This window comes from Phaenicophaeus curvirostris, chromosome Z, assembly GCF_032191515.1.
Source record: "Phaenicophaeus curvirostris isolate KB17595 chromosome Z, BPBGC_Pcur_1.0, whole genome shotgun sequence".
In the NCBI taxonomy this organism is placed as follows: Eukaryota; Metazoa; Chordata; class Aves; order Cuculiformes; family Cuculidae; genus Phaenicophaeus; species Phaenicophaeus curvirostris.
Window position 1 is genome coordinate 22,449,602 of NC_091431.1, and position 25,179 is coordinate 22,474,780.

A 25,179-nucleotide genomic window follows, 5' to 3' on the forward strand; every position below is an offset into this window, starting at 1 on the left:
TCAGGGCTCAGTGTTGGGACCAGTTCTGTTTAATATCTTCATTAGTCACATGAATGAGGCGATTGAATGTACCCTCAGTAAATTTGCAGATGACACCAAGTTGGGTGGGAAGGTTGATCTGCTTGAACTAAAGAAGGCTCTGCGGAGGGAGAGACTCTTTTCCTACCAGATAATTCTGTGATTCTGTAACAGTCGGAAGGATTTTGTTGCAAAATAGAGGCACAAGTATTGATGCAGAGAAATAGTGTATATATTGGACAAACTTTCTACTTTATGAGAAAACATTGTCTCTAGAGACTCTGTGATTCTAAGACACAAGTAAAGTACAATAGTCAATTACTTGAAAAAAGCAAAGCTTGTTTTTATAAGTAGCTATTACTGAAAGGTAGAATATTTGAAATGCAAAATGTCAAGATTCAAAGACAATCAAAAATAGTATTAGTACATGGTGGCTATAAACCTTTCAGGATGATAAAATGTATTGGAAAACAGCATTAGTAAGGATACATTTTGAACAAAATGCATGCTGACTCTTGAATTTTATTATTTCTTAGGCTTTATGCAAAGACAACATTTATCCAGGATTTCAGATGTTTGCTAAAGGCTATGGGAAGAACAATGAACCACTGAGAGGGTATCTTCTGACGTTTTTAATTGCTCTTGGATTCATATTAATAGGTTAGTTTGTCTTTTACAAAGCATTATATTTCATATCATGACCTGGTGACAGTGTCAGAAGAGGTCTAATGCGCAGTTTAATTCTAAGGAAGCATTTTAAAGCTGTTTATTTTGAGGATTACTTTCTCCTGTCTGCTAGATGTTCCAGCCCCCAGGCCCTGAGCAGGGACACCTACCACTAGATCAGGTTGCTCAAAGCCTTATCCAGAGCCTCATCCAGACTGATATCCAACCTTAAACACCTCCCAGGGTGGGGCTTCCATGACTTCTCTGGGTAACCTATTCTAGTGCCTCACCACCCTCACAGTAAAAAAATTTCTTTGTAAATATCTCATCTCTTTCAGCTTAAAACTGTTATCCCTCATCCTATCGCTATACTCCCTGATAAAAGAGTTCCTCCTCAACTTTCTTGTAGGCCCTCTTTAAGTACTGGAAGGCTGCTGTAAAGTCTCCCCACGGCCTTCTTTTCTCTAGGCTAAACTAGCTGAACTCTCCCAGCCTCTCCTATATGGGAGGTGCTCCAGCCCTCTGATCATCTTTGTGGCCCTCCTCTGGACTCAGTCTAACAGATATGAAAGTTTATTTTAGATTTTTAATAATTACAAACAACTTCAGTAAATGGAAAAAGTGCATGAACAGTACTTTTTGAAAAAAGCGTTTTTCTGGTAAGTTAAAAACAGTAAAGATGAATATTGATGCTGCTGTTGCAAAAGGTAAAGGTAGTCTCAGCAGATTAACGTGTTCTATATAGATGGCAAGCTAATTGTGATGTGTCCATCCATGAGTGCTAAACCAATGCTTTTAAACTTCTTTTCCCACTTTCCCTTTTCATCCTTTCCCTAAATCTGCTTAAGGCCCAGGTGTAGCTGTGATGTCCCTACTGCGGCATATTGACTAGAAGCTGTATTGCAAGAAGTAGAAAATGACAGATTAACACGGCACATTGTGCTGTTTGGTATCAGGTTCCTCCACGTCTTTCACTAAAGGGAGTGTACTGTTGTGTAAATTATTTTGAGAAAGTATGTAGTACTTCAAAAGTGGTGGTCCTGGAACACTTGTTAGTGTGGAAAAATGTTTAAATTTTTGAAACTGAAAGTTACACTTAGTAAATAAGAGACAATTATGGTAACAGCTCTGTTTGTTGAATAGAAAGGACAAACTATTTCTTAGAGTACATCAGAAAATAAGGTTGTTTGTAAATTCTTTTACTCTGGAATCTACAAAGAAATTGGATGATATCTTTTGTAACAGTTTGTTTTGGTTTTGATTTTACAGCTGAACTGAACGTCATTGCTCCAATTATTTCTAATTTCTTCTTGGCCTCGTATGCCTTGATTAACTTCTCTGTATTCCATGCTTCTCTTGCAAAATCTCCAGGTAGGAATGACATTTTAGGGGTGAGTGTTCAGTCTGCAACTTCTTTATGCATAAGTGCGATGTAAAAGTTATTATGATAAACTAGTCTAGTTACTGAATATCTATTTGACTCTTATGGTGCATCTGAGTTACAAGTGTAATATGGTATATACTTGGATCTTCTGAAATTTTGAGGGCTAAGTGAGACAGTAGAGCTTGACAGGTACTAATTTTGTCATCTTTGCTGAGGGAACACGAGATAGTTCAGTGTTTATTCAGAAACTCTTGAATAAAATTTTCTTGCTAATTCGATATCTGGCATTCAAGAACTACTATTTTTTCTTCTTTGGATTTCTTTGTTAATGTTTCATCTTCCAGTTCAGAAGAAACTAGAATTGCAGGTGGTGTTGCATATTTTTTTTAGCCTTTTGTATGGGAGGCTAGTTAGATGTTAGGAAAAAGCCAAAACCCATTAGTTGCTGAATAGGTGCATGTCATACCCAGTCTGGTAAACATTTGTAGTGAAATAATGCCCCTAAAAGCTTCTTAAGCTGCTGGACTGGTATATCCAATTCTTTTACCACACTATGTGCGTAACTGTCTACACAACAATTATTTGTCTAATACATTTGTTAATCTTGAGTATGTTACCGGGGCTGTGCGTATGAATTGACCTGACTTTGGATGAGTTTGTGACAAATAAGGATTTTAAACAGTGACGGTGTACTATTTTGACATGTTCAAGTTGTACTTAAATGTATCTGTCACTTTCCTTTTCATGTGGTAAAACTTCCCGGCCATGTGAAAATACGCAACTAGAAACAGTTAGTAATATGTGAGAGAGTGAATCATGAGCTGATGATTCATGTTATGCTACCTTTGAAAGTAAAAATCAGTTGTCAGGCAAGCTATTGCCAAAGGTGTCTGTGGCCTAATTCAGTGGGCATACTGGCACAAACATCTTCAAACTTCCCTTTGGAGATATGCTTTTAGAGGGCTAAAATTAGGAACTTAAATATCTTATAAATCTATGTAAGACGCAGATTCATTTGAAAGATGTCAAAAATTTAAAGCATAAATTTCCCAAGACTTTATTTTGTGCGTGACTTAAACTGTCACACATTCACATGAAATGTGACACAGAAGACTAGGGAAGCAGAAGAGGAATAGTGCCTTCCTTCTTTTGGGGTAGTGACTAAATGAATTTCTCTTTTCTGTCCTACAAATTATTTTTTGACTAGGTTGGCGCCCAGCTTTCAAATACTATAATATGTGGATTTCTCTTGTTGGTGCTGTTCTGTGCTGCATTGTGATGTTTGTCATTAATTGGTGGGCAGCGCTTCTAACGTATGTCATAGTACTTGGACTCTACATTTATGTCACTTACAAGAAACCAGGTATGTATCTGGCTTTTTTAGGTTGCGGTGTAGAAATTATTCCTGTTTTGCTGACTAGTTCAAACTTCTGTTTCAAAAACCCTACATCCTGGGCTATGAAGATTATAAAGTACTTGGAAAATAAATTCATTGTAGCTATGGAAAGATGTGTATGGGGACAGATAGAGAGGATACTGGCATCTTTTCTTTTGTTTCCTTATAAAAATAATAATCTAAAAAGAACTGCTTATGCTAGCATTTTTCACTGAAAGTATTTAACTTTGTTCAGACAATGTTTTGAGATTACTTTTTCCTTTGCTGAAATATAAAATATCTAAGTGCAGCATATTTTCTTGAAGTCTTATTTTTTTTGACTCTGAAGTTGTCACAATCTTTGAAGTGTTGGGGGAAAAAAACCTCAGTTCTTTTTTCCTGTAATTGTAGAATGTCAAACTCTAACTCTCTTACTAGAACTTCTACAGAAATACTAACTTTAAATAGAATTGCCTATTTAGCTGTAGGGTATGTTGACTAAGATTGTGCAGGATCTACCAAGATGTAGCTTAAATCTTCTGTGGTTTTAGTTGGTATTCAACAGTGATTTGTGATAATGTAGTTTTACAATGAACAGATTTAAATAAAGTATTGGAACTTCAAATCTTCCAACAGATGTGAACTGGGGATCCTCAACACAGGCTTTGACTTACTTGAATGCACTACAGCATTCTATTCGTCTCTCAGGAGTGGAAGATCATGTGAAAAACTTTAGGTAACAGTTAATATTAAAGACAGGAAATTTCCTTGATGTATTCAGTAGGGTATTGTCATGATGTTTTCCCTCATTTCCACTAAATGCCTGTCCATCTTCTGTGCGTTATAACAACTTTGAATTTCACCACCGTAGACGTACTTTGGACATATCTACTTTAGCATTTTATTTCTGATTTAGAGTGCACTTTAGAAGCAGCTCTGTGGGTGCTGCCTGCTTATTTTTAGATGCCTCATGGTTTGCATCATGAACTGTGAATTTCTTTCCTCTTTGAAACTGAATTGGAAAATGTGCTCTGAACAGCATTCAGTCTATATGCTTGGCATAAAACTGATGTAACATAAAATCCCCAAGATGTATATGCTGTGGATGTCCTCAGTGTCAGCTATTTCACAATAGACGTATTCTCTCATTGCACTTCAGTAGTGGCAAACCGGCATTTATTGTCTGCCAGCATGGGTACCCAGGAAGGTCCTAGTCAAGGGAGGCAGTTTTCTGTACTACTTATGCCACTTTTCTGGAGTAAATCTTGTAGAAGAAAGATGCTTCAAAAATTTTTAACAAAAAGCTTTGCAGTGGAAGTTCTTCAGCTCTTTTGTTTGGGATCCTGGTATATAGATTTCTGAGTTTTCAACTTCTTTCATTGTTATCCTAAGGAGATACAGATCTTGATTTAAGCCAGTTTTAAGCACCGTGGCTTTAGGAGAACTGGTTTTTTGCCTGGTACTGGTTGCCAATTTATAGCAAAAAATGTGTGGCGTTCCAGAGATACATTCAAAACTAAAGCAGGTCGATATTTATTTATTTATAATGCAGGTTTGCAGATGGCACCAGGTTGGGCAGGAGTGGTGTTGTACTTGGGTGTAGGAGGGCTCTACAGAGGGCTTTGGACAGGCTGGATTGATGCAGTGAGACCAGTTGTATGAGATTCAACAAGGCTAAGTGTTGGGTCCTGCAGCCGGGCCCCAACAAGCCCATGTAATTCCGCAGGCTTGGGAAAGCATGCCTAGAAAGTTGTGCAGCAGTAAAGGACCTGGGGGTCTTGGTCAACAATAATGTGAGCCAGCAGTGTGTGTAGATGGCCTAGAAGGCCAAATAGCGTCCTGACTTTTATCAGAAACAGCGTGGCCAGCAGGACTAGGGAAGTGATCGTCCCTGGGTAATTGACACTGGTTAGGCCACATGTCAGATACTGTGTTCAATTTGGGCCCTCACTACAAGAAAGACATTGAGGCGTTGGATCATGTCTGTGTAAGAGCACTGAAGCTGGTGGTGAGTCTGGTATCTAGACTTAAGAGGAGCAGCTGAGGCAACTGGGCTTGTTCAGTGTGGAGAAAAGGAAGCTGAGGGGAGACCTTATTGCTCTTTACAACTACCCTAAAGGAGGCTGTAGCAAGGTGTGTGTCAGTCTTCATTCCCAGATAGAAAAAGGGGAAATTGCCTCTAGTTGCACCAGGGGAAGCTTAGATTGGATATTAGCAAAAATGTCTTCACTAAAAGGGTTGTCAACCGCCAGAATAAACTGCATCCCTGCTATTTAGAAGACATGAAAATGTGGCACTTAGGGATATGGTTTAGTGGTGGACTTGGCAGTGTTAGGTTAATGATTGGACTTGATGATCTTAAAGGTCTTTTCCAAATTAAACAATTCTGTCATTTTACTCTGTGATTTTAATATGGAAAATGAACTGGAGCTGCTATAGAGATCAAGACAGATGACTTTACGTGGTTCTGATGATATAAAAAACTACCTCCTGAAATGCATCTAAAGTCTGGGCACTTCATCTTTTATAATTGTCTAGAAAGTTGTTCAGTATAACTTGGAATTGTTTGGGTCTGTCTTCTGAATGAAAGTAGTTTTTAAAAAAGCATATACTTCCAGTTTTTCTGTTGGGCATAGAAGAATCTAACCTAGAAAATGCAAAGGGATGTTACTAACAAATGGGGGAAGAAATTCATCCCTCTGACCTCATCATGTCTAAAATATACTTCTGATCTTTTTAAATGTGTAAATTTTCAGATTTAGTGGGGATTACTAAGTTTGGAACCAATTAATCATAGGTCTACTGGCACTTGTGGAAAAAATTACTTAATTTCACATAGTCTTGTAAAAGTAATTGAGGTTACTACCTCTCCAGTAGTGATTATGTTTTTATGGCCATTGTGGAGAAACTTCTTTCTGTTAGTTAAAAAAACCCTGTAACTCCAAATGAAATTAATTCCAGCCTTTTTTTTTTTCTTCTACTTATCTATTCATAATTCTAGACCTCAGTGCTTAATTATGACTGGTCCTCCAAATGCACGTCCAGCTTTGCTTCACCTTGTCCATGCTTTCACCAAGAATGTGGGCTTGATGATCTGTGGCCATGTACATATGGTAAGTCTGTTCTGTCTTTAATTTAAAGTTACCTTAGGTTTTGGTTTTGTTTTTTAACCTGTTTGATTTAGTGTGTGGTTGGGTGTTTGTATTTTTGGATGGATTTAGGGTTAGGAGTTTTCTTTTGGTTTGATTTGGTTTTGGGTTTTGTTTTTCAAATGAAAGCATCATTAGACATGAGAAGCCCAAAAAGACAGATTTACTGGTAGGATCCACTTATCTGTGTGTCTTCACTATTCCAGTTAGATACATTACAGGGAAAACTTTGCAAAGTTAATATCTTTGGTTGTGCTGAGGAAGCTTTGCAGAGTAAAGTGAACATTGAATTACTGACTGGGTCTCTTTTTGTCATTGTGTCATATAGTCTTAGGTATTCTCTCATGCTTTGGACAGAGCAGTTGGTCAAAATGATCTGCAAGACATGACCTCAGCGGGTTTTTTTTTATTTATTTATTTTTATTTTTTTAAAGTTGTATATTTTACAGCAGATCTGCAAAGGACTGGGCAGAGGAGGGGGGAAGAAGCAAGATTCAAGTAACTACTCTTCAAAATCACTCGTCATGAGTTGTCTTAACTGTGATAGAAGGTGGCTGTTGTTCTACAATCTGTACCAAAACTTCAGTTGCCTACAAAGAGAAAAGAGCAAATCAAGTTAACTCCTTCCACAAAACATAACATTTTAAAGCAAATATTAGCCAATTGTGTCTTCAGAAATATTAATTCTTTTAATTCTTGTCTATACAAACCTAAAATTTCAGTGAGTGAAAAGGGCAGAAACTTAGTAATGCTAGATAGGTAAGATCATAGAATCATAGAATAACCAGGTTGGAAGAGACCCACCGGATCATCGAGTCCAACCGTTCCTATCAAACACTAAACCGTTCCCCTTAGCACCTCGTCACCCGTGCCTTAAACACCTCCAGGGAAGGTGACTCAACCACCTCCCTGGGCAGTCTGTTCCAGTTCCCAATGACCCTTTCTGTGAAGAATTTTTTCCTAATGTCCAGCCTAAACCTCCCCTGGTGGAGCTTGAGGCCATTCCCTCTTGTCCTGTCCCCTGTCACTTGGGAGAAGAGGCCAGCACCCTCCTCTCCACAACTTCCTTTCAGGTAGTTGTAGAGAGCAATGATGTCTCAAGATATTACAGATGGAATTACTGTCTTTTAAAGTAGGACTGTACTGAAAAGAGTAAGATAGTGTTATCCTTCTTGTAGGTGAGCAATTCTGATTAGAGATTTTCCAGGAGCATATCCTCTCTCTGTTAAAAATTGCTTTCCTACAAGAAGAATGACACAATCTTATTCCTCACTAACTGTGATGATTGATCAGAATCTGTATCTTTTTGCAGACTATTGTTTTGCAATAACTGCTGTGTTCTTGATTACACTTCACCTATATTCTGCATTTTGCTGTTTGAGGAACACAAGTATTTGAATAGGAGATGACTTTGAATGGAACGTAGAACTGCAGAAGTTACACTACTGTGACAAAGGCTTTATGATTAGGATTATGTACACATAGAGGCACACTTGTAAAGCTTGAAACAAGTATTCCCATAAAACCTAATACTAAGTCATCATATATCTCTGTATGTTTGATTACAAAGCCCTTTTGTTTTAGAAGTATGTTACCCTTTGGAGAACAAGCTTGTGCCACCTGCTGGAGAAGTGGGCTGTGCTCTTCAAGAATAAGATTGCTGAAGTTTGAGCAGCCCTCTTCCTAAAAATGGGAATCTGGTCACAGAATCAAAGGATCGTTCAGGTTGCAGAAGACCTGTAAGATCAAGTACACACATAACCCTAACACTTATAAGCCCACGACTAAACCATGTCCCTACTTGCCACATCATCATATCTTTTAAATACCTCCAGGAATTTTGACTGAACTGATAATGCCTGTTATTTTGTTTGTTTTCTTTGTGTAGAAGCTTATTTTGAGGTTCTTCAAGTTTGAGCTGGATTCTGAGAGTGTGATTTTAAAAAACTCACTACTCATAATTCTTGTTTCCTCTCCTCTTTTTATTTCCTTATTTTGAAAGGGTCCTCGGAGGCAAGCCATGAAGGAACTGTCAACTGACTTGGCTAAATATCAGCGATGGCTAATTAAAAACAAGATGAAGGCTTTCTATGCACCTGTGCATGCAGAGGACTTGAGGGATGGAGGACAATACTTAATGCAGGTACACCTCTCTCAAATATTTTTTTTTTTTATGAAAGTCGTGGAGATGGGCATAGAAATTGGAAATGTTTTCATGCTTTGAAGTATTTTCATTTTGATAGAATCATAGAATAACCAGGTTGGAAGAGACCCACCGGATCATTGAGTCCAACCATTCCTATCAAACGCTAAACCATACCCCTTAGCACCTCATCCATCCATGCCTTAAGCACCTCCAGGGAAGGTGATTCAACCGCCTCCCTGGGCAGCCTGTTCCAGTGCCCAATGACCCTTTCTGTGAAAAATTTTTTAAAACTTTGATGAAAAAACTTGATTTTCTGCTTAAGAAAATAATAGAAGCTTTAGTTGTTTCAATAACTTGTATTTTGAAAAATTTTTTGTTGTTCTTAGGCTGCTGGTCTGGGTAGAATGAGACCTAACACCCTTGTTGTTGGATTTAAGAAAAACTGGAAACAAGGAGACATGAGGGACGTTGAAACCTATATCAATTTATTCCAGTAAGTAGAAGATGTGGAGGTGTAGCTTTTATGTTCCATTTCAGTACGTGTGACAATACGGAAAGAAGATTTTAGTTGCATGATGTCTCCTTAGGTAGACAGAGATTTTCTATATTGTGGATCCCACAGTCTTCATTACCTTGTTTTTTTTCTGATGAGGGATTTTTTAATACCCAAACATTTTGGAAAGACATCAGAAATTTTTATTTCTCAGATCAAGGAGATGTCTTCATAACCAATCCTTTTATTGACAGGGGGAGGTGAAAATATAGATTTCTCAGCCTATCCTGTCACCATTTGTGCAGTACTTGACTGAGCTGTTCATGTTGCTTTTATTTAATCATTGTTTACCTAGAGGAGGGCAGGAGCTCAGGTAGTAGATATCCTTCCTATGTGTTGCTTTTCTGTATGTGATGCTGAGTTTACTGATGCAGTTAATAGTTTGGTATTTGAATTGAAATTTATGATTTCAAGGTTAAATGGCAGTGCCTAATCACTATAGTTTGTTCAAAGAGGGTGTAGAAAGTAGATGCTTTGGGAAAGAAAAAGTTGTAAATTATTTTATTTCTTTTCCTTTTGTGCAGTGATGCATTTGATGTTCAATATGGTGTTGTTGTCATCCGCCTAAAGGAAGGCCTGGATGTTTCTCACCTTCAGGGCCAAGGTAAGTTTTATTTTGTTTTATCTGATGAATAGCTGTTTCAATTCCCTTTTAATACTGCTTTCTTCAAATACTAAATTAAGTTGAGTTATTAGAAAAATGCAAGAAATCAAAACACCACTCTTCTCAGAACAAAAATCACTGAAATTAGCAAGTCTGAAATGTAAAATAAGAGTAGCCCATGTTCAGCAACAGATTGGCTTTTCTATGTTTCAGTTTGTAAGCTGTATATAATCGCTTCAGAAGGATTTCCTGTTTTACTGAAACAAATTAAAGAGGATTCCAAATTGGTATGCATTATTTGGGAACCAAGACTTGAAATAATGAAAATAATAACAAATGTTGCACACTTGAAGAATGTTATGGATCTGGTGTGGGTTGCCAACCCCTATGTATGCACGCACAGGTTTAGAAACGTCAGTAGTAGTCTGTCTCAAGTTTGGAAAAGTTTTCTGTTATCAGTGTGGAAGACTTGCTTAAAGCTGAATGATGTAATTTTAATTAAATCTTAAGCAGAATATGAAGGAAGCCTGTGAGCTTTATTGGCGACTGTCTACTGGATTGATGTCTTAATTTGTTTGTAGCTTGCTGCATACAGTGTTGCTACAGTGAGGAAGAATGCTTTTGACACAAGCTCTGTAGGGTTACATGCTGCTGAAAGAGGGGAAGGCTTATTCGTTCACTGGAAACATGAAAATCTAAGGATTTGGAGAGAGGCAGAGAGCCTGTCACTGTGTGCAAGAGGTCAGAGGAGTATGAGAAAGGGCAAGGAGTGACAGGAGGTGTGAGAACGACACTACTGAGAAGACTGGGAAATATATCACCAAGGTGTCAAAAGAATCCTAGTATAGACTGGAGACTGGGAGTTTGTTTTAACTCTGACAGCTGCCAGATGGCTCCATTGAAGCCAAATCTGGAAAAAACAAAACTTGTCTGTGAGACATACTTGGTCTGGGCCTTGTCTAAAGCACATCTTCCTCTTGGAGTTAGAAGGAAATGGAAAATGTTTTGCCAAGTAATTTTTTTTCCTAGAGGTTGTTCTTCTTCATATTAGCTAGTTTTGGTTTATGTTTACCTTATGGTAAAAGAATAACACCCAAAATCTGAGAAGGAAGTAGCAGGAAATTTCATGTCTGCTCAGAGAAGTAGCTTCTTTGTACTCTGAAGCAGTTCATACAAGATCTTGTTCTTGTTTTCTGCCTTCCAGCTTGTCCACCCTTTGCCACAGCATAACAGTTACAGAAAAGTTTAACAAACCCTGAACCATCTCAGTATAGTCACATCCCTCTGTTGATACAATTTGCACCAATTAAATGCTTTATAATGTGTTTCCTTGCTTTCTCAAAGAAGAGTTACTGTCATCCCAAGAAAAATCTCCATGTGCCAAGGATGTCATAGTAAAAGTGGATTATAGCAAGAAGGCTGAGACAGACACTTCTATAGCTTTTGCTCCATCATCTAGTGAAAGAACTCCTGCTTTACATAAAGGTAACTTGCTAGTTAACAATGAAATGTGATTTCTCACTCTTCCTCTCTCTCATTCTCTCTTCAGTTCCTCTCCACTTACTAAGGAATTATTTAAGGGATTTTTGTGTCTGTGGAACACAAGTGTGTCATGCTTTTCTGGCATAACATGTCTAGCCACTTAAGTACTTTGGTTTAGAGCTTACAAATATGTAAATAAACCTTTCACGTCTAGTCACCTCAATAAAACAGGTGGTAGACAGTGGATTTTCTTTGTTAATGAGTTTAACAAGCATTAAAAATCGCTAGAGAATCATGCCAAATGCACACCCACACAGACATATATATAGATATAAAATATATAGTTATATAAATATAAAAATAATATCTGTATGTAAAATATGTAAATATAAAATATTTTTATATATATATATAAAGGGACTTCAGGGCTGCTAAATTTACGAACATTTTTCACCTCATCTAGAATATTATATGCATCTTAACAGACACAAAACATTCAGGTAACTTTCACAATAACCAGCTTTTCTCTTCTTTTTAAAGTAAAAGCTTGGAGCGACTTAATAGTTAAATAAGCAATGCAATTAATTTTGGTTTTTTAGAATACAAATAAATGTTAGGGTCTGGTAGACTGCATTTATGTGCTTTTCTTTGTATGAAAATCCATTTCATTCTACGTCTTTATTTTCTGATTTTTTTATATACACTAGTAACATTTTCATTAGCAACATAAAGGAAATTAACCTTTTTATTTTGTATCTTTAAAAATCTTCCAGAGGAGGACGAGGATGGAAAGACTCCCGCACAACCACTGTTGAAAAAAGGCAGGCATTTTCCATCTTTTTGTGTTAAATCATTCTTTCACATTGTTAATTTTACTTTTCCTTTTCTTCTCTTTTCTACACGTATATGAGAGAGGAAAATACCAACCATGCAATGTTAATTTTTTTCTTAGGCTTTGAAATATGCTTCATCATTAAAGATTAGGCTATGGAAAAATAACAAGCTGCTACTGAGAAAGGATTGTGCATTTGTCTAAGATATGAATGTTGGATATATTTATATATATATATTTTAACTTTTGCTCTTAAGTAACATTCTGAATGTATTAAAGATCTTTCTTAGTTCTCAGGTATCTATCTGGATTCTTGCTAGATTTAGCAGTAAGGGAAATATGTAGTGCTGTAGTGCAAATGCTTTGTCAGTCTATTCAGTAGACCTTTTAAAGCCATAGTTGTCACTCTGTCATTTTGAATTGCTCAGTAGCGTGTGAATTAATGCATAATATAGCCACTCGGTGATACTAACATCTAAAATAATGTGAAGTAGTCATTCAAATAAGCAGCATTTTGGGAGAGTAATTGAGCAGTTTTCATTTCCTGGTTTATTTCGGACTTTTTTTTTAGTTAAGCAATTATTTTTGCCGTAACTGAGATTAATGTAGCTTTTCTTTGATATTTTTTCCATAATTTTAATAGCTGTTGTGTTTTAATAATGGAAAGGGAGATTACATCTTGAAGCACAAGATGGCAGTTTGGAAGAAGTCCCAGTATGCAATAAAGTAGTATATTAGTGTAAATCAGTCACAGATGTACTCTGAATTTTAAAATTCCTAATGTAAGGACTGAGATGACTATCCAACTTCTGACTCTTGTTCACACTGAGGCTTTAATTAAGGGAAAGGGGCTAGGGGTTTTTTTAAGTTTTAAAAACCTATATTTGCTGGTATGAATCTAATTGAAAATGTCATTCTTGTCTTGTTCTCGGTTACATCCAGTAACTTTTGTTATGCAAAATGGTCTGTTGTGCTTCAGAGCTTTGCACATGCAAGACAGTACTTGTTGCAAAGACAGAATTCCAATACACAGAACTAGCTTTTATTTTCACCACATGCTTAAAGAAAAAAATGAATTTTAGGAAAAGAAGAAAAGCACTTAGGACGTGGTATTTACTTATAGATTAGCATCTGCATGTTTTTACTGAAATTTTGTTATATACAAGACATAGCAACAGTACATGATCTAATGCTCTGAAGTACATATGCAAGGTTAATTAAATTGTCCCGGCAAATGACTGTACAAAGGTCTTACAGTTCCTTTATTTGTCACATGTCTGCTAAATTACTTTGAAATTAAAATCTTTAACTGCTGAAGTTAAGAGTTGGCAGACTCCCTAAACATAGTTCATCTTATATCCATTCTATCAAAATTTAGAATTGAATTTGGGACAAAGAAACAATCTTATTTAGAGATATCACAAAAATATCAACAAGTTGCATTTGATGAATTTCAGAGTGATTAAGCGAAAAACTTAAGAAATGAAATTTTCTCATATCTAATACTTTGTTCCAGATTCAAAGAGCCCATCTGCTCCTTTAAACTTGGCTGACCAAAGACTTCTTGATGCAAGTACTCAGTTTCAGAAGAAACAAGGCAAAAGCAATATTGATGTCTGGTGGCTCTTTGATGATGGAGGTAATGTGCTTTATACTTCAAAAACAAATGTTGAAAAAAAATTATTGAAATTATTTTGAATTAGTAAGTGTGTCTCAGTTCATATATAGATTACAAGTTTGTACTGTTAAACTCTAACATGATGCTGTGTTTTCTGAATCACTCCCCCATTCTGAACAAAATGCAGGCTTGACACTGTTGATTCCGTATCTTCTTACAACCAAGAAGAAGTGGAAAGACTGTAAGATCAGAGTGTTCATTGGTGGAAAAATAAACAGGATTGATCATGACCGAAGAGCGTAAGTTTACCTTTAAATATTTAATTCCAAATGCTGATAGAGCACATTACACAGTATATAACTTACTTTTCCTAGTAGCCTTCTTTCGTTTATTTGATTGAGATGTAAGCATATTGTATGCCCTTTCTCCAAAACAAGCTCTGTTTCCCTCAGATTGTTTTGGATTATCTGACACTAACATTCCGTTTTCCTTTTCAAACATTTTCTGAGGTTGTCTTTGAGGGAGAGGACTTCTCTTAGTTTTATAGGTTTAAAAAGTTTTTTATTTCTGAAGCATGTTGTTGATTTATAGCAGTATGCAGGATCAATTTGATTTTTTTTCTCCTGTCACTTTTAAGCTGCTTTTTCTTCTTCCTTGAACTACTGGTTTTATTATCAAACACCTATCTGTTTACACTGTGAAATAATTACAAATCTGATCACACATAAAGGCTTGTTTTTTTGATTACAGGATGGCTACTTTGCTCAGCAAATTTCGGATAGACTTCTCAGACATTATGGTTCTTGGAGATATTAATACTAAGCCAAAGAAAGAAAAGTAAGTTTCAAAAGACCCAATTTGTTTGTTATTTGAATTCTTGATGTCTTTCATGAATCTGGAATAGTTCATTCTTTTCTACATAACAATTTTGACTGAGTAGTTCCTATGACATCCAGTGTTTCATGAAAATGAAAGAAGTAAAGTAAGCAGCAAGTTCCACAACCACAAAAAAAGAATTTTGTATTTTTAAAGTCTCTCTATCCCTTTTCAAATAGCCAATTCTAATTTTTTCTTCTTTTTTTTAAAATTACTTGGACTTTATAATTTACACAAGGGTGATCATAGATGTGATATTTCTCATTTTGAAGTTTAAAAAAACCTAATTGTAGGTGGTTTTCAGTGCAAATGTATAACAGAATATAAGATCTAAAAATATTATCCTTATTTCTCGTCAAGTCTTCTTTAGTATGTTGAAGTTGCAAAAATACCATGGATATGCATGTATGTAAATAATCTGACGTGTCATACAAATTAGGAAATACTGTTTTACAACTATGTGAATGCTAACATGTATTATTTATACCCTGCTTTTTAATGACCTTTTCTTAAATACATAGAATATATCAAGGAATGGTAGACTACTTCTGGTACTATGATACTTCTGGAGGTCTTTGCTCTTGGAAGCCTGCTGTTTTAAAATGTGTAAACTTAAAGATAACATGTATTTATGCATAAAAAGTTGAGATTGTAGAATTACACAGAATTATTTTTATTTTATAGAAGGGGTCCATGAGTTACTTCTTATGAAAGCATTTTTTCTGTCTCTGTGGTTACATTTCCTACAATGTGTTGAAAAACTTTCTAAGATACCACTTGGCATTAACAAGAGCTGTAAACTAAGTGGAGGAAGACTGATTATTTTTAACAGTTGTTGTGCTGTGTAATAGAACATTTTTAATACTTCTCCTTCTTCTTGAGCCGAAAATTAGCATATCATTTCTGTGTTTTCCCTTTTGATGAAGATGAAGCTGTTGTATCACCTTATTTCAGTAAAGGCCTCCAAAGGCAGGAAGAAAATGTTTTTTTGGAGTAATGTGGGTGTTTTCTAGAGGAATAGGAACACCTCAGTTAGAAAATGAGTATGGAGGGGTGTTTAAGTATATGGTGGAAGCTTACATGTTACACATGATAGTGTTGCTGTATATCAAAGAGATATTCCTTAGTGTTTGTTAAACTTTCTACTCTGTGATTCACAATCATGGAAAATTGCCAATAATATGTTATCTTTATAAAAAGCCCATTCAAATAACATCAAAATGCAGGTATTTCATTAGATGTAAAGCATACATTTCAGGATGTTATCCTAACAATTTTTTTCACATCTTGCATGCTGGGGTTATTCAAAGACAAGTTACTCTCATAACTTGTGGCAGCCTTTGTTTGCTATTTTGTATCCTAGTGTGGGTAGAGGGAGTAAGGTGATAGTAAGGTAATAGTAGAAATGAATGCTTCTTGGTCTCTTTGTTTTCATTTGAGGTTCTTGCTAAAGTTAAATTAAATTCAAAGTATAGTCTTACAAGTGCTAGATGATCTTTGAGGCCAACTACACTATGATTCCAGTGGTTATGTCCCTGCCCATGGCAGGGTGGTTGGAACTAAGTGATCTTTAAAGTCCCTTCGAACCCAAACTATTTTATGATTCTAAGTGCAGCAGGAAGCCCAAACAAAATCGCTGTGGTTATTTTTAATTTAATATGGCTCTCAGGTTATACTGGAACGATTAAAGAGAAGCAAAATAAAGCAGTAAAGTCAAAATTGCAATGGTGGTAGTATGAGACTTGATAGCTGTTCTTTTTAATGTGACATATAAACTTGTTCTCTTTCAAATCTAATTCTGAAGAAGTGACTGTTAGTTACATTATATTCTGTAAGGTGGCACTCTTCAGCTTCCAAGCAGTTAGAGAAAACCTAACAAAATTTGTTTGTTTTTTTTTCTTAAACTGGGTATAAAACTTTGTATTCTAGGTGCATGATGAGCAATGAAAACTATACGTGTCACTAATCAATGAATTATAATGTCTGTAAATGCAAATAGCTAATTCGATATTCTGACTGCAACTGACTGTGAAAAAAATTAAATTGGTTTATTTTTACATGTAATAAAGCTTACTTTCTGATACTATAATAGTCATTGCTGATGTGCTTGTATCTGTTCTAATACAATGACTTATTAATCATTCCAGTATTGCAGCTTTTGAAGAAATGATAGAGCCCTTCCGACTTCATGAAGATGATAAAGAACAGGAAGTTGCAGATAAAATGAAGGAAGATGAACCATGGAGGATAACAGATAATGAACTTGAGCTTTACAAAACAAAGGTTCTGTATTCTTGAATGTTATGTTAGATGTTGGTAAACTTTTTTCTCCTGTGGCATTTGTGTTCGTGATATCAGTGAGTTCGTTCTTGTTATTGTCTCTCTTCTGTATGTATTTTTATGAAACCTTATGGAAAGCAGTATCTAAAACCATTTAGGTAGTTCACCAAAAAAAAGAAAGAAATATTTCTGCATTCAGAAGAGTGCAGAGGGTCTTGAACTGATTTTCTACATTATTTCAGCAGTTACTTTAGAATAATGTAGTCTAAATTCAGCTGTTTGTTCACTTTTGGGGAACCAACCTAAAATTTTCTTCCTTCTTTTCTAAAAAAAACCCCACCATATCTAATTGTGCTTCTGAAGAGTAATTAAAGGGTTGACATTTTTTTCCAAGCAGTTCTGCACTATAGAGACAGCACAGGTATTCCTTCCCTGGCATTCCTGTGGAGGAGGCTCAGGTGGTATGCTTTAACAGGATGAAGATACATACAAGTATCTAGAGTAAGACTGACTAAAGTCTCAGTGATAAAGTTCGTCAAGATGGTCCTCAGTATATTTCACCTTTATCTTCTTTATCCTGTTTGGGTTTTTACAACTTCTGTGAGGATTTGCAGTGGAGAAGAGGGAATATTAGGTCATTCTGCATTGTTAAGAGTTAAAAAAAAAAAAACAAACAGGAATTTATTTAATGGGTGAGTACAGATTGACTGATAGCTGCTGCTGAGATCTGTTACAACTGAGAAAGGATTGTGCATTTGTCTAAGATATGAATGTTGGATATATTTATATATATATTTTTTAACTTTTGCTCTTAAGTAACAGCTGGGAGAGGGAAGATTTTGTAAATCACAGTTACTTTATAGTTAATATGCTGCATGATGCCTTGCTTTTCCTCATGTGTACAAATACCACCAAAACTCAGTGAGATAATGAAGCATTCTGTTATTCTGCCTGCTGAGACCTTAATTATTTCTGCAGGCACTAGCCTTCAGGCTAATCAGACTTTAGCTCATCTCTGAACAACAGAACTATAAGAGGTGGTTAACTTAAAATGTTGCAGAAATGTTAGTTGATGTAAAAGAACTGAAAATTACTGAGAAAGCTACCGCAAATGTTAAGATAGTGTAGGGAATAAAAAGGGAGGGGCATTGTGGAGACAGGCTTACCGAATGAAGATGAGACATCACTTCTGTTAAGACTTGCTCACTATAAGCTTTTAGGGCATAGTTTAAAGAACCTTGAAGAGAGCATAAGGGCTTTTGCTTCCTGGAGCTGTGGAGGAATTAGAAGAATGAGCTTAAATTTAGCTTTCATAGTACTTATTTATCTGCACATTTAAAGATTACTGCTTTTTTCTCTCCCAACCTTACAACCGTAGGTGTTTGGAAAACTGAGGTGGAAGTACCTGCATTCTATAAATGACTCACACCAGTTGATAATAACTTAATAACTGGTTTTTTTATTTTTCTTGAATAAATAAACTTGTAGTTTTATAAAAAAATCTTCCTAACAAGTTTTGTTTTGATTACAGACTTATCGCCAGATTAGGTTAAATGAGTTGCTGAAAGAACATTCAAGTACAGCTAATGTAATTGTCATGTAAGTACGTGATTTGTACTTTTGCCGTAATAGATTTAGAACTGTGATTTGAAATCTAAATATATGTAAATACAGGCTAGGAAAAAAAAACCTGTGTCTTGGCACTAAAATAGAGAAATAGTCGAGGAGGTTTCAGTGCTGAAGTATTTATTACAAGTATGGAGCTGCTATACTGATGAATGAAAGGTGACCTGTGTAGTTCTGTGCTTTGATATGCTGCTTTAGGTGAGTACCTCCAATTTTATAGTGTGGCACTGGATTCCAGTATTTCTTCCACTCCTGCATCCCAGCTGTTCCAATCTCTTTCCTTTCAGTTCTTTTCCTGTGAAGTCTCCTTAGATGAAATTAGATGATCATCCCACTGCTGAATTTCCATGGAATTAGTTTCAGGGTAAACAGACAGAATACAGGTCGTAGATTTCCTCCTCCTGTTTTTTTCTTCAGGAGCCCACTTCAGAGCTCCATGAAGTAGTGTTACAAGTGAAGTGTGTCTAGAGCAAATACACAGTTGTTTTTTTTCAAAACAAGAGGATGGCATGTTTTGGAAGGATTGTGAGAAGGAATACTAGACTGCATCAACCTGACATTGTAAGAAAAAGATGTAATTTAAAGTCATTCCCGAAAGTGTCTTGAACTGGGGAGAACTCTCCATGAAGCTACCTGAATACAAAATGCTGTTAAGTAGCCAAAAGTGAGGGGGAAGATAGGTGTAAAGGTCTGTGGTGCTTAAGATACAAACTCTCAACTCATTAGCTGAGTGCTGAGGACAAAAAAACCAAACTGAAAGGTTAGGAAATTTTACTTAATATATATATATATATCTTTGCAGAATCATGTTTTCATACTTATATGACTAGTACTCCACCAGGGTTTTCTAATTGTTGAAAGCTTTTTTTTTTTCTTATCATTTGTAGGAGTTTGCCAGTTGCACGAAAAGGTGCAGTTTCTAGTGCACTGTACATGGCCTGGCTGGAAGCTCTTTCTAAAGATCTGCCGCCGATTCTACTTGTTCGTGGGAATCATCAGAGCGTTCTTACCTTCTATTCCTAAGAGTACTGCGCATGGGACAGCTACGATGAATGGTACTTGAGTGCCCAGAGAGGAGTGACTGATGGTCTATAGTTTATTAACATCACAAAGGCAAAAAGTGACTCTTCTTTCACTATTTCACTGACTTGAAAGCACACAAGGAAAGTCACTGTATTTCTAAAGTTGTGACATCTTCTGTTTTATTCTATATTTTCTGTAATTTAATCTTGCTTAATGGAGAAGGATTCCTTGCTAGTCTGAAGAATGAGACAAGCTTTCTTTTTTTGCTATTTGAATAGCAGCAATAAAATGTTTTATTTTTGATCAATGAAAGGATTATAGATTTATAAAAGCCTTTTAGCCTTGAGGTGCCTTCTGAAATTAACCAAATCTCATCAATACATCCTATTTTATAAATTTATATAGAATGTCAAAATCTGCCTTCAACTAAGAGTTTAGACCAGACTTTCGTTAGTTTCTAGTCTCTTCCATATTACAATAAAAATGAATGCTGCTTTTCAGTCTTCCATTGAGCTATTAGTTTTTAGTACTGTATGTTTTCTATTGTCAGAAAGGTTTTGGTTTTTTTATTATTATATCTGTTAGATGTGAAGGTGAGAATTGGGGCAGGTCTGTTGAACTAAAACATTTCTGATGGTATTGTTGACGCTTTGTGCAACTTTATTTTGTAACAGTTATAATGAACTAATTCTACTAGCGGAGAGGATCCTTTTCTCAAGTTTGACAATGTATAATACTTTAGCACTAGTTTGAGTTGCACAGCTAGCATTTTTAGCTACCTTGGTGAAGAATACTGGTCAGTCTTTGCCCTGTAGCGCTAGTAGGAAACTGATCTTATCTTACTGGCAGAGGCTTTTTATCGTACAACAAATTAGAAGAAAAGCAGAAGACCTGTCCTAGTTCTTGGCCTGTTATGTTTAGGTGTCACTTTCAACTTACTTTGAAACAAAACTCAACTTAAGGCTTTAATGGGGATAATATAAGCAATGTGATGCTATCTAACAGAAAACAGTAAACACTATGTGGAATCTTGCTATCCAGTAGGTAAAGTAAAAGCTACAGTTCTCTTGCATTTTTTGACAAATGGTTAAAAGGACCACTAGCTACTTGCGGAGATGTTTTTAGGTCAATTCATTCAGTTGTCAGAAAATACATTTAGTCGTGTTGTATAATACTCAGGTTTGATCATTTAGGAATTTAGGTGTATTCCATACATCCTACTTTATACATTTTTTTATGTTCAATAAAGAAACTGCCAATCTTTTATGCCCTTTCATTGTATATTTTGAAGACTTCATAATTTAATCTACTATGAACACCTACACAAGAAATTTCACTTGAGCCTTTGTATAAAGGTTAGTAATGTGAACTGTTTTTTAAATTCCTAATATATTTTGGATAGAAAGGATTGACTAAAAACATTTCACAAGCTTTTGATATTAGCATTGGATGTGCTACTGGATCAGTTTACCAGTGGTTGAGTGACTTTCATGTAAGGGTGCACAGAAGAGATGTCTTTTTATGCTCTATACAAGCTCAAATTGAAATGTAACTGTTCCTTTTGAAGGACAAAGCATAATCATTGTGTGGCAAGATGGAACCTCAAGTCATTGTGATTAAAGAGAAAAATGTTCTACACAGTGCAGCATACACTGTTGTCAAGTTCCTGGTAAACTGCAAGAAATCTTTTTGCTGTTTCTGTCAATTGGATTTGAGTATTGAATCATTTTACTTTAAAAAAAAAAAAAGAATGTTTTGCTGCTAAGTGTAAGGTAATTGATGCCAGCATAAACCCAGCTTGTTATGATAAACATTGCAAGACAAGCCAGTTTGCAGTAAAAGTGCTGTTTCCTTCAGGTAAGGGGGCAGGGATCAAATTTATCAACTTATATAGTACAGATGTTACAGTGGGTTTTAGGGATTAAGGATGTCCCATTGTGCATATGGAATCATTGCCATGTTTCTTTTCGTTTTGCAGATGGACAGTAAGGCATGGACTTAGTGCTGCTATCTTAAAACAAAGTAAAAAATGTGCACAGGTACACTTACTTAAAAGGTTTTTTGCCCATTCAGGAAACCATTGCTTGTGATCTGTAACACAGAAACCAAATGAAGTGTGTGTATACATGCATATATGTGTATAAAATTATATAAAATATATCTAAATATGCATATGGGGATAGTTAAGGTAATGTTTGTGAAATAACATAGAATGCTTTTCACATGCCCTCTCAGAAGTCCACTAACACTAGGCATGAGATCAAGTTTCAAGATCATTTGCTACGCTAAACTTTCAAAAAGTTAATGGTAATTGTTTGCAACAGATATAATTTAGTGGCAGTCACTCCAACTTCTGCTTTGATTATGACGCCAAACTTAGGTATGTTCCAATCAATTACTTGAAAAATGAAATCACTTACACATGGCAATTCATACCTTCTGTAGATTAGGTTTCTTTGTATGGGTTTAGAAAGACAAAAAGTGGATGAAATCAATTATTTATTTGTTCATCTATATTTGTATTTAGGTTTCATTTTACATATTCTTTTTATATGCTTTTTCTGACATTACATATTTAAAAACAACTGAAAATAATTTAAAGATTTGAGCGTTAGTGGGTAATGACCCACTTGGTTTGAAAATGTAAGATTTGATACTGTACTGTAACTGTCACACACAAATGCTTTTCTAATGTTTTAACGTAATTATTACAGTAAATACTTTGTACTGGGGGATGTCGCTGCAATAAAAGGAAGTGAATTCAATACAACTGTCTTGTCTTAAAAAGCCCTTTTAGTTGCTGGGTGATAAGGAATAATGTTCGTAGTTGAATGGATTAATGCTGAAAATAGTTTCTGATATGTGAATATGCTTATTGCCCCCATCTGATACTTACATTTATTGAATTTGCATAGTACCTTGAATAGATTTGAAGCCATTGAAGTGGCTGGTTTTAAGGGGACAAGTGTCTTGTTCTTCAGGGGTATGTTTGCCACTACTGGGCTACTAACAGTGGTGGTTGCATAATTAAAATAAATCTTGTTTCACTCTGTAAAATTTGTTGTAACTTAGACAATGCAGATCAATCTGCAGTATATGGTGCTTTAAGCTGGAACATCAGTATCTGAATTGTTTTTCCTGTTACAATGCTTCTGAATACAGTGAAGGATTGTGAGCTCTTTTTCTCCCTTTAAACAGCAATCCACTGGGATATGAGGAAACATGTTGGTAAAGTAGCTGGTGGAAATCACCACTTTGTTAACTTTTTAAACAGCAAGAGCAAATGTTGAAGCAGTAACACGCACATTCTCCAAGAAGTAGCAGGGAAGATCTTTCTCTTTAAATATAAGGTGCCTCATATGCACAGGGGTCCGTCACACAACATCAAAGAAATGGCACTCTGTCCTTTGGGCAGTATACAGCAAACCTTACGGCACAACCAGAGCGTGACCTGGCATAAGGCAAGGAATGGCTGGCTGCTTGCTTACCTATACTTACTGGTGGCAGTAGGCTCAAAATTGCATGCAGAAAAGGGAACCTGAGAAGAGTTTCTTTGCTGGTGTTGCCCTTGATCTGTTCTATCTCTTGCAGAAGAGGTTAGCTTCGTAGCTTCAGGAATCTGCTTTCTACCCTGTACCCTGCCAGCTCATCTGCCTTCCCTGCACAGGCCAAGAGCACTGAGCTGCAATAACAGGCTGCATAGCCATGTTCGTCTGCATGTCACAGTGTAACAGGGACAGGGAAAATGGAATTATTCAGGATTTAAAATGTCAGGCAACACTAAATTTAACTTTCTTACTGCTCTCTCTCCAAAGACTATCTCCTGCCCTGCTTCCCCACCCTGGCACCACCCCTCTCTGCAGCCCCTTTATAAAGTGCTCTGACATCTGCTTATGCATAGTGCTGTGTGCTAAAAATGCATTTTTATTATGCTTCAGTGAAATCTTGCAAAGTACGCTGTTAAGAGGAATCTGATGGCAGCAGCACCTGGATGTGACAGGAGGGCCTCGCAGCTCCACTCGTACCCTGTGGGTATCTGGGGAAAACTGACCTGAAGAGCTGTAGACAAAACAAGTCCTAGTGTGAGGTTCCACCTAGTCTTCACTGTCCTTCAGTTCCCGTCCACAGTAATAATTCTAAATCCTTTTAATAAAACATGTTCTTGGTAGTGAAAGAAATAGGAAATAATTTCTCCGGACGCTTTTCTAGGAATTAAAGCTACATTAGTAACGCCAGGTGGCACTCCTGTCTATCTGTATTTCATGTAGCACCTCAAATTGCACTGTCAAACATGCTCTTCTTGCACTATGCCTTCAGTTTCATGAGCTGAATGATTTAGTGCTTTGGAAAAATGTAATGTGTATCAGCATACCACTATTCTTTTGCATTGAATTTTTCATAATTTTGACTGTGGATTGGAGAAAAGTTTAATATTCATTCCCTTCCTTCCCCTCTCTCTCCCCCCTCCCCTCCCTTCCATTGTGTGAAAATACTCTGATTTTATTTCAAAGGATGCAGGAATCTCCATACGGCTGCTACCTCTTGAGTTCAAACAGCCTTTTTACCACCAAGAAACCACCATTTCATAAAGCACTGGGTGATGCTCACTTTTCTCAGTGGCTATTTCCAGCAGTGTTAACCTCCGAGAGCAGAAGGATAAATGCTGCAGGCAGAGAGAGAGGAGAAATTAGAATACAAAACAGACTAATGTCTCCCATCTAGTTTTAGAGTGATCCATAACATTTCAACAATTTTTGCTTCATAAGTAAGTATTATTTTTGCTTCATAAGTAACAAACAAGACAAACATCTACCACTTTTTGCAGAGGTAGGATCAAGATGATAAAAGCTTTATGTCATCCCATAATGTTAAGGTACTGGCTATTTACCATATTGAAGGAAATTTCGTAGAGTAGTAACAGGTATTTCCAGGCTTGTTAAGCTTGATACCAACTTTATCACTCTGTTGAAATGTTTTTCAAGTAATTACTAAATCTTTGAATGTCTCTTTGCAATTAAATTTGTTGCTACGAACAGATGGTAAAATGGAGTCACAAGCAAAGGATTTTCATGGGCTCTGGCTGAAAATTAGAGAGCTGGGATTAACCTTGAAACATCCTCACTCCAGCTCTGTACGGTCGTTCATTTCTTTCAGACCAAGATGCCTGGCTATATGGTTTAGCCACTGTGTTGCAAATTATAGGAACTTGAATAATTCCTTCGTACTACTGTTAAGGATCACATAGGTTAACATTTAGAGTAATATTGAAAAAATATATTCATGAACCTGGGGGTAGGATATATGTACAAAAGAATATGTCAGGACAATGTTAGCCTATGTGTTATATAAATATTTTTATCAATTTAATGTAATTCATCTCCAATAAGCTGTGGAGGTAAAGAAAAAAATACAAAACAAAAAAAATATAAGCACAAAAATTAAGCATATTTGCTTGTAGTGAAACACAGTAGTTTAAGCACCAGTAACCTAGAAATCAGCAGATCAAAGCACGGTGCCTGTCAAGGGAAGCTTGCTCCTCAAAGGAAA

The 25,179-nt window shown here is 36.1% G+C and overlaps 1 protein-coding gene across 4 annotated transcripts in view; it reads left to right on the top strand.

The window, feature by feature from the left end:
- Positions 1 to 22,402, top strand: part of SLC12A2 (solute carrier family 12 member 2) — a 59,179-nt gene extending 36,777 nt beyond the window's left edge. Inside the window, exons 12-28 of one of the 4 annotated variants that reach the window (XM_069880318.1) lie at positions 555 to 678; positions 1,954 to 2,055; positions 3,276 to 3,431; positions 4,080 to 4,179; positions 6,445 to 6,556; positions 8,595 to 8,735; positions 9,125 to 9,231; positions 9,816 to 9,895; positions 11,240 to 11,380; positions 12,151 to 12,198; positions 13,726 to 13,848; positions 14,015 to 14,126; positions 14,578 to 14,664; positions 16,851 to 16,986; positions 18,515 to 18,582; positions 19,497 to 19,664; positions 21,611 to 22,402. In XM_069880318.1, the coding sequence (XP_069736419.1) occupies positions 555 to 678; positions 1,954 to 2,055; positions 3,276 to 3,431; positions 4,080 to 4,179; positions 6,445 to 6,556; positions 8,595 to 8,735; positions 9,125 to 9,231; positions 9,816 to 9,895; positions 11,240 to 11,380; positions 12,151 to 12,198; positions 13,726 to 13,848; positions 14,015 to 14,126; positions 14,578 to 14,664; positions 16,851 to 16,986; positions 18,515 to 18,582; positions 19,497 to 19,632 (1,773 nt within the window). In that variant the 3' untranslated portion in view covers positions 19,633 to 19,664; positions 21,611 to 22,402. Of the gene's footprint in view, positions 1 to 554; positions 679 to 1,953; positions 2,056 to 3,275; positions 3,432 to 4,079; positions 4,180 to 6,444; positions 6,557 to 8,594; positions 8,736 to 9,124; positions 9,232 to 9,815; positions 9,896 to 11,239; positions 11,381 to 12,150; positions 12,199 to 13,725; positions 13,849 to 14,014; positions 14,127 to 14,577; positions 14,665 to 16,850; positions 16,987 to 18,514; positions 18,583 to 19,496 lie in introns of all 4 variants that reach the window. The other 3 variants (XM_069880320.1, XM_069880319.1, XM_069880321.1) reach the window with 3 other exon arrangements.
- Positions 22,403 to 25,179: the final 2,777 nt, after the last annotated feature.